The 8,979-nt window shown below is 34.0% G+C and overlaps 1 protein-coding gene across 3 annotated transcripts in view; it reads left to right on the top strand.

Annotated features, from left to right (window-relative positions):
* The window catches only part of PPP4R3B (protein phosphatase 4 regulatory subunit 3B), a 49,018-nt gene extending 40,776 nt beyond the window's left edge, over positions 1 to 8,242 (top strand). For all 3 annotated transcript variants that reach the window (XM_006217729.4, XM_006217730.4, XM_031675544.2), the window contains exons 15-16: positions 1,222 to 1,424; positions 6,578 to 8,242. In XM_006217729.4, the coding sequence (XP_006217791.1) occupies positions 1,222 to 1,424; positions 6,578 to 6,673 (299 nt within the window). In that variant the 3' untranslated portion in view covers positions 6,674 to 8,242. The remainder of the gene's footprint in view (positions 1 to 1,221; positions 1,425 to 6,577) is intronic.
* The last annotated feature ends 737 nt before the right edge of the window (positions 8,243 to 8,979 follow it).

Raw genomic sequence — 8,979 nt, forward strand, 5'->3', positions numbered from 1 at the left:
CATTTGCTGTTTAGAAATTGCATGGTCTATTTATACTTTGTCTTCAGTGAACAGTCTTGGTTTTATTTCTATACAAATCTCTAATAATGATAGAGATCATATAGATCCATAGAAACTCTTTAGAGCACTCATCATTTACAGCTGAAGAAACGTTTGCCTCAAATTTGCTCTTTAAAATTTTTTTAAATTATTACTAAAGTTTCAGAAAGATAAAATCAAGAGAGGAAAAGTAAAGATAAAATTCATGTCTTTCAAATATGTTTAACTTGTTTGTGGAACTAAGGTCTTACTGGTATTTTTCAAAAGAACTAATCACTTTAATTCTATGGCCTGAGAAATCACCATTATTGGAGTACTGTCCTGCATACATCATTTAAATGTCTCATAAAAACATCTCTTGAAAGGCAAAATCATTTCCTTGACTTTATGTAAGTTTGTGATTTTGAATGTGAGGATTTTTAAAGGTATTTCTCATTAGATAGTGTTTCATTTATTTCTTGTTACATTTTCCCTGAAACTGTTGTTCCCAGCCTCACTCATTTCCCACTCATTGATGTCATAAGTTCTATTTGCTTCAGCCTGAGGGAGCAACTTGCCTATTAAAATTTCCTAGGGAATAGTTACCTTTTGGTAGCCAAATTCTTCTACCTTTACTCATTACAGTAAGGAGGCAGTGAGGCCATACTTGAAGTACTTGAAATCCAGTTAAGAGTCATATACAAAAATAGGAGCAGCCAGATATTAAAGGATAGTAGACATCCATGTCATAAAGGAAATAATTAAAGGCACCTGGAATATTCAGAAAATAATGGCTGATAGACATGATCATAATCATTTTCTTTAGGCATTTGAAATATTGACTTGTGGGAGAGATTATTAGGTTTTCACAAGGAGTATGGAAGTACCGAGTTAGTAAGTGGAAGCTGCAGAGAGACAATAAAAGGAAGAATTAGACAGCTGATGAGTCCTTGGAAGAGTCCTGGTGATAGCAGTGTGGAGTCCTAGCATGGGAAGGCTACATCTGATATATGACTCTTAAGGTCCTTTCTAATCCTGAGATTTTTTAAGACTCCAGCTAATAAGGAGTTACCACTGTACACATCATGTTCTACCCTTTTAGCTCTTGTGCAAAAGCAGTGTTTTGTAAGTTTTTAAATTATTGTTCTTTTCAGATTTAGCAATATTTATTGATAAAGATTCAAATTTTTACATTTGCTTTAGCAAAAGAAAGTGAAGACAAGGAAAATCTTCCCAAAAGGACATCTTCTGGTGGCTTCAAATTTACTTTCTCCCACTCCGCCAGTGCTGCTAATGGAACAAACAGTGCAAACAGCAAATCTGTAGTGGCTCAGACACCACCAGCAAGTTCTAATGGATCCTCTTCCAAAACAACAAACTTGGCTACGTCAGTAACAGCCACCAAGGTATGTGAGACTACTCTACACACACACTTTGGTTTTTCCATCTGTAAAATTATTTCATGTTTCCTGAAGAAAATTTGGATAATAAAAATAATTGCAAAGAAGAAAAAAATTGCACACATTGTCATCAGAGAACATTACTGCTGACATCTGATTGATTTTTCTTCAGGTTTATGGATTTATCTGACACATAATTGAGGTTTTTTTATAAACAGTTTTGTATCCTGCTTTTATTGTTCTGTGTTAATTAAAAGATTGTTGATGACTACAGAATTTCATTTTTTTTAGCTGTATTATTTTCAATATTTGTAAGCATCCCCTCCCCCCACGAATATTTTAGAGCACATAAGTTAATTCTGATATTTCACTGACTACTAGTATTGTTGGATTTTAAATTATTTTCTTGGATAGATGAGTGGAAGAATGTTTTCACACATATTGTCAAATTCTTCTCCAGAAAGGCTACATCAGTTAATGTTACCATAAGCATTGTGTGAGTAGGCTTGGCTCACTGCAACTTTGCCAATATTATAATTATTTTTAATCTTTAGCAGTTAGATAGAGGAGACAGCATGTATCTCATTCAATTCAGTTGTGTCCTTTGTTAGTAGTAGGGTTGAATATTAGCCTTCTGAATGTGCTCTTGTAAATTGTATGTTCATAGTCTTGCCTTTTTAAATTGGTTTATGTTTTTTTAATATGAATGAGTCTTCAGTTAAGAATATTAACCTTTTGTCATTCACTTAGCAAATGTATGTTCCATTGGTTACTTTTTTTATATAACAAGTTTAAATTTTATATGAAACTTTTTCTTTCATTTACACTGTTATTGTATGTTTTAGATATTTTCTTTAACATGATATATATAGCTGGTACCAAAAGCTAGCTTTATACTTAAGGAAGATATATTAGAAGCATTCACACCAAAGTCAGGAACAAGACAGGATGCCGCTATCACTACTGTTATTTAACCATTGTTCTGGGGAATTGGCCAGTGCAATTAGGTGAGATAAAGAAAAGTTACAAAAATTAGAAGATATAAAAGCTATCACTTTTGCTGATGATTAAAAAACCTTTTAATCATGTTTGAAGAAGACTTATGTTTTCTTTATTTCATTGAGTAGAAGATAATTCTTGAACTCTATCTCCTTAGATTTGTTAATATGATGAAATTATATTAAGTTTCATAACTTATAATTTGTTCATTTGGTTCAGGGGGAAAAAAGTCATTGTTTCTTCATAGGTTTTTTTAATTGGGATCATTTGTTTTGATCCCTTCTTTTATATTGGATATGTTCTCAAGTGTCTAGTGATGCTTGGATTTTCTTTCATATTAAAAAGTAAGGTAGATTTTCGGCAAGAATGCCAAGACAATTCACTGAGGTAAAGAGTAATCTTTTCAAAAAATGGTGTTAGGAAAATTGTGTATCTGCATTCAAAAGAATGAAGTTGGACCCTGCCTCTCACCATGTTAGAGAACTTAGCTCAAAATAGATAGAAGATTTAAATGTAAGAAATAAAACTATAAAACTCTTAAGAAAAAATACAGGCAGAAATATTCATGGCCTCAAATTAGACTGATTTCTTAGATATAACACAAGCACAAGTGTTACAAAAGAAAACAATAGATAAATTAGACTTTATCAAAATTAAAAACTTGTGCTTCAAAGGACACTATCATAAAGTGAGAAGACAACCCACAGAATGGGAGAAAGTGTATCTGGTAAGAGACAACACAACCTGGTTTTAAAATGGGCATTTGAATAGATACTTCTCCAAAGAGGATATACAAAATGGACCACATAAGCACATGACACAATGGTCACAGTCATTAGTTAGGAAAATGCAAATCAGAACCACAGTGAGATTATACTCCACACCCACTAGGATAGCTATAATAAAACACATGGACCGAAAAACAAGTGTTGGTGAGAAATTGCAACCCTCATATGTTGTTGGGAATGTGAAATGGTGCAGCAGCATTGGAATAGTCTGGCAGTTCCCCCCAAAAGTTAAATTCCAGTCCTGGGTATATACCCAAGAGAACTGAAAACACATATGTCCACACTAAAACGTGTACGTGAATATTAATAGCATTATTCATAATAGCCAAAAAATGGGAACAACCCAAATGTCCACCAACTGGTGAACTGATAAATAAAATGTGATAAATACGTAACAATATTATTTGACCATAAAAAGGGAAAGGATTTAAGTACTGATAAATGCTACAACATAGATGAACCCTGAAAACATGCCGAGTGAAATAAGCCAGACACTAAAGGCCACATATTGTATGCTTCCATTCATAAGAACTGTCCGCAGTAAGCAACTCATAGAAACAAAGTAGGTTTGTGGTTGCCAAGAACTGGGAGGAGGGAAGAATGAGGAGTGACTTAGTGAGTGTGGAGGATGTTTTTGGTTGGAGGGGAGGAGTTTTTGATGAAAATATTCTGGAATTGGTGGTAGTCACACAACTTTGTGAATATACTAAAACCACACTGAATTGTACACTTTACAAGGGTGAACTTTATGGTATGTGAATTATGTCTCAATTTTTTAAGGCAGTTAAAAAACAACAAGCAGGGCCTGTTAGTGTGGACTTCCTATATAAAGGACTAGAACACATGCTCTGCTGTTTTCAGGGAGTGTTAGTAGTTTGGGTATGTTTTGTTGTTGTTGTTGTTCGTTTGTCTTTTTCTTGTGGAGCCACCTAGCTTTTACAGACGTAGCTAGTCAGCTACACCTGGCAAGTTCGAAGAGCCTGGAGCTTAGAGTGAGGGTGTTTCAGCTCAATATGCAGAATTTATTCTTTCCTTTTCAGCCCAGCGCCTTACCTCTGCCCTTCACTGTGCCTGCAGTCCTAAGTGCAGACCCTTTTCGGTTCTTTTTGTTTATGGTTGGTAGTGGTGGAGGAGCAGGGATCTCCTAGTGGAGGTGGGCGTGGGGTAGGGGAATGAATTATAGAATTGAGGACTCAGTTTCTGTTTCACTTACTTGACTGTCAGCTGTCTTCCTTGCTTCCCCGCAGTATTTTGGTGCCCTAACTTCCTAGTCCTTCCTGGGGCTAAGACAAATCAGTTTGATTCTCATATCACCCCCCCTGCAAATACTTCATTCTTTATTCTCTTTTAAAAATGAAGTATCTTGCCTCTGATATCTCTTCTTCCAAAAATGCCTTGACAGTTTTCATATGCTGTTTTCTCCTTTCCTGTTTTGTCTTTGTTGGTATATATTCAGAAACAAAAATTTTTAAAGAGAATACAATCCCTGGGAAAGCAATCTTAGTGTCCAACAAGGAATTTAACTCTTTGACGGTGTAGCCATACCATGGAATACTAGAATTTAAAAGAATAAAATAGAATGTTGTATACTAACATTGAAAGCTGATATTTGTTTAAAAACAATACATTTGTACTTGTATATTAAAAGTCTGGAACCTGTCAAATTCTTCACAGTGTGCATCTCTGGATTTACAGTCCCTTTTACTTCCAGTATTTCATATTTTGTATTTTTAATCTTTGTATGGTAAACATGATTTTTTAAATGTCTAATATGAGTTTATGATTTTATATGTATAGTTAATAGAGGTAAAATTAAAGATTAAATTGTAGAGCTGAGTGTTTCAGATAGAATATCTGACCTAACCCTATGCAAAAAATTATTTTAAATCTTAACCATTTGGAACAGAAATGTTTGTACATTATGATACATAATCCTAAACAGAATTAAAACTTTCCTCAATACCTTGCATTCATCTGTGTGAATATCAGACTGGCACCTTTTTATACTGTAATTAAGGCTTCTACCTCCTCTCACCCAATTTGTTTGATGTAGAAATCAAATAACAAATAATAATGATATTAGTAATAGCAACTAATAGTAATCACTGAATAGTAACTACTTATCAAGCACTGTGCCATGTGCTTTACATGTTTTGTTTTTAATATTCAGAAAAGTCCAATCATGTCTAAATATTACTGTTATACCAACTTTACAGATAAGGAAACTGAGGTACAGAGATGTAAAATCACTTGCCCAAGGTCATGCACCTAAAAAGTGGTGCCATTGGAATTTGAAGTTAGGCAGTCAGACTCTAGTCAATATATTCTTAATAATTTAGCCATACTTCCTCTTACTTATCAAACTTAATATTGTGTATTGTGTGTTATTAAGCTGAAAAGCAGCAGCAGGATTCTCATGTAAGTATTTAAGTTTTATTTGGTTCACTGACTTTCCGGTAACTTGTTTCTAGCTGCTCAGAGCACTTCATTGATTAATATTACAGTGTTTTGGTTATATTCTGGTAAAGTGTTAATGCCAGATGCTTGCATTCTTTAGGTATGAAGCTGCTACTTAGGTTTGAAATATGACTTATTTGGTTGTATTTGCTTATTCCCTAGATACAGTGTTTACAGTAGCTCTCTTAACCTGTAGGACATGTGTATAAATTTCATGGGATTGACTCAAATAAATGCAAACCTGAGGACATACAATTTTCTGGATAAAATGTCCAGAGCTTTAAGAGGATTTTCACAGGGGTCTATTACTAACAACACCTGAAATACCTCATCCTTTCTTTTCTTTTGGTTAGAGAGAGCTAGCCCTAAACTTTTTAGTCATTAGTTTTTAGGAACCATTTCATGTGTCTCTTATCGTCAGCCATTTTAAACTATTCCTCAAAAGCAGAATAAGAACAATGATGTGACTTAGTGATGAAATATATACATGGGGAATGGAGATAAAAGGAGACTTCTTGCCACTGACTGGCTGTCCTCTCTAGTTTAATGTTAGAGAAATGAACTAGTTCATCTCCAAGGTCCTTCCAGCTCCAGGTTTCATGATTCCTTGTGTGTTCTACCGTTTGGAGATAGCTATTTGAACACAATGAAATTTTGCTGAATTGAATTGTGAGGTATCATTAAAAATCCAAGAACCAAGTAAAAAAACAGGGTAACTAAGAGTGCCATCGACTGAACGTACCAACTGTTCATAATTTCAAGCAGTTCCTTTATCAAATTCAAATATATCTGTTAAAGATGTGTGTGGTTAGTTTAGAAAATTGATTTCTAATATCTATAAAAGTGACTACATTTGTACTAATAAGCTTTTTTTTTAAGTTACATATGTTAAAAATTTTTTTTATTCTTCAATAGGGAAGTTTGGTTGGTTTAGTGGATTATCCAGATGATGAGGAGGAAGAGGAAGAAGAAGAAACATCTCCCAGGAAAAGACCTCGTCTTGGCTCATAAAATATTTACTGGAGACCCTCAACATGTGGTCTTTATAAAATGCTGCAACTGTTCAATGACCTGAAAATCTGAATCAGAAAGCTTTCTCACTTGAACTTATAAATATACAAGGAGTAGCAAAAGACACTCAGTATATCAGCTAGGAGAATTTAGTTCTGTAAAGAAACAGGCTTCCCAGGAACTTGATCGCTTGCTAGTAATTAAGGGGTTTGCCTTTTAGGCTGTCAAAAAAAAAAAAAAAGGGTTAGTAACCAGAACCTGGGAAATAGCTTCTTAGTAAGGAAACTCTCAGGTTTTGGGACGGTTTGAGGGAGGGACAAAGTTGGTAAAATACTATTAATGCAGGGTTGCTCCAGGGGGTTTTCCAATCTAGAAACAATTATAAAACTTAAGTTGCAAACCCAACAACATTACTTGTATAATGGTGCTGGCCATGTTGTTCTTTTAATCAGTTGCCTCTTTTTAAAAGAAATTTTTATGGAAAGCAAATTCAACTATCATAAAAAATGAAGTTAAGCTGTGGGACCATTTATTTGAAGATTTAACAAAAATTCAGCCTTATTGGCAGTTGGAGGAAAATACACCCTGTATTACAGCACATACTGAGTTTTCTACACTAGGAATTTTTAGTATGTATTTTGATGAAAACAAGCTGGATTCAAAATGGACAGTTTTGTTAATACAGCTTTAAAATCAGCACTTTTAGAGATAACAGATGCGAAGGATCAGTACGGTAGTATTCCAAAGTGATTCTAGAAATGGGAATGGACTGAACAGAATGTTTCAACTGCCAACCAGTACAATCTTTCATGGAAGGTACTTTGAAGTCACTTTCTGCTTTCTTTGTAAAGTTGTTTCTCCCACTGCAGAGCTGCAGGCAAGTTTTCAAATGTAATTTATAAAGAAGAATATACAAAGAATAGTGCTGAATTAAGTGGCATTCAATATCTAGAGGCCATTTTGATCCAAGAAGTTACTTCAGTGTCAAAGTCAGTGTGCAGCACATGAAGCTTTTCCATAAATAAACAAGGGTGTAAGATGAAAGCTGCTTTTTTTTTAAAGAATAAAAGCACATTCCATGTACGTAAATGAATTTAAAGTAATAAATTGAGGCAAACAGTTAAGAGGTTTTATTTTTAGAACAGCAAGTTAACTGTAAATATTTTAATGTTAGTTTGCTCATCTATGATCTGAGATCATGCTGAAGGGAGAAAAACGTCCCCCAAACTACAATTTAATGCATTGGGAGAAAAAAAATACTAAAAATAGTAATTCCAGCTACAGTCTTCAGATCACCCTTGTAATGTGTTATGGGTCCATTTTTCCTGGAATAGCTTAAACTGAAGCAGTTTCCCCTGTTTTGGAGATTTTGTAGTTAATTTTAATTTTGGCTATTGTTTGGAAAAGATGGGCTGTCTGTGTAGATATGAAGTATAGTTTTTCCATAAAACAGATGTTTATTTTGTATTAAAAATACCACTGTACTTGTTTTACACCATTTGTATACATGTGGTGATATTAATGCTGAACTGTAAAATTCAGGAATTAAAATGTGACCCTGTAATTCTATGGTTGTTGCTTTTGTTTGGTTTGTTGTAAATATAATTCCATTTTGAGATATGTCCATTTTATAGTGTCTTTTAAAAGCCAGTACGTTATCCATAGATAATTATAAACCACTCTGTCATACACCAATCTGAATGAAAGCATTCTAAACAAACAAGGGTCAACTGCACTTTAAAAATCACTGACTCTACTTATAGAAGGTGTGCCTTAGGCAAATAAAACCCCCACCAAAGCATCACAGCTTGGGGCTATTATCACCTCTTTGATTAAAGTTACATACAATGAAAAAAGACTCTCCACCTCATAAAGGCAGGTGACTCAGGATAATTTAAACCAAGATCAGTAAAGTTACCATATGAATACATTTTCTTTCAAGGAAATTTTATCAAGCCCCCTTCACTCTTCTTAGCTATTATTAAATTTCCTCTTGTAATCTAAGAAGCCCTGACCTAAAGCGTTTCCCTATTTACTTCTTGACTCTTCCTGATTAAGTAATGTAAGTTTCAGTGGGAAGTGTTATTTTTATGTATCTTACTAAGTTCCTTTAATTTTTCCTTTCTCAAGAACTGCCACAAGTCTTAAACATTTAAATCATAATCATCATAGGAACCTTTTCTTATAGTAGAAATGTGAATGTTTTGTTGAATTATAGGATAACTTTTCATGGTACAGATGCTCACCCACAATGATATGAGAACAAGACATAAAATGTCCCTTGAAAGAATAACTCAACATTCCAC

This window comes from Vicugna pacos, chromosome 15, assembly GCF_048564905.1.
Source record: "Vicugna pacos chromosome 15, VicPac4, whole genome shotgun sequence".
Classification (NCBI taxonomy): domain Eukaryota; kingdom Metazoa; phylum Chordata; class Mammalia; order Artiodactyla; family Camelidae; genus Vicugna; species Vicugna pacos.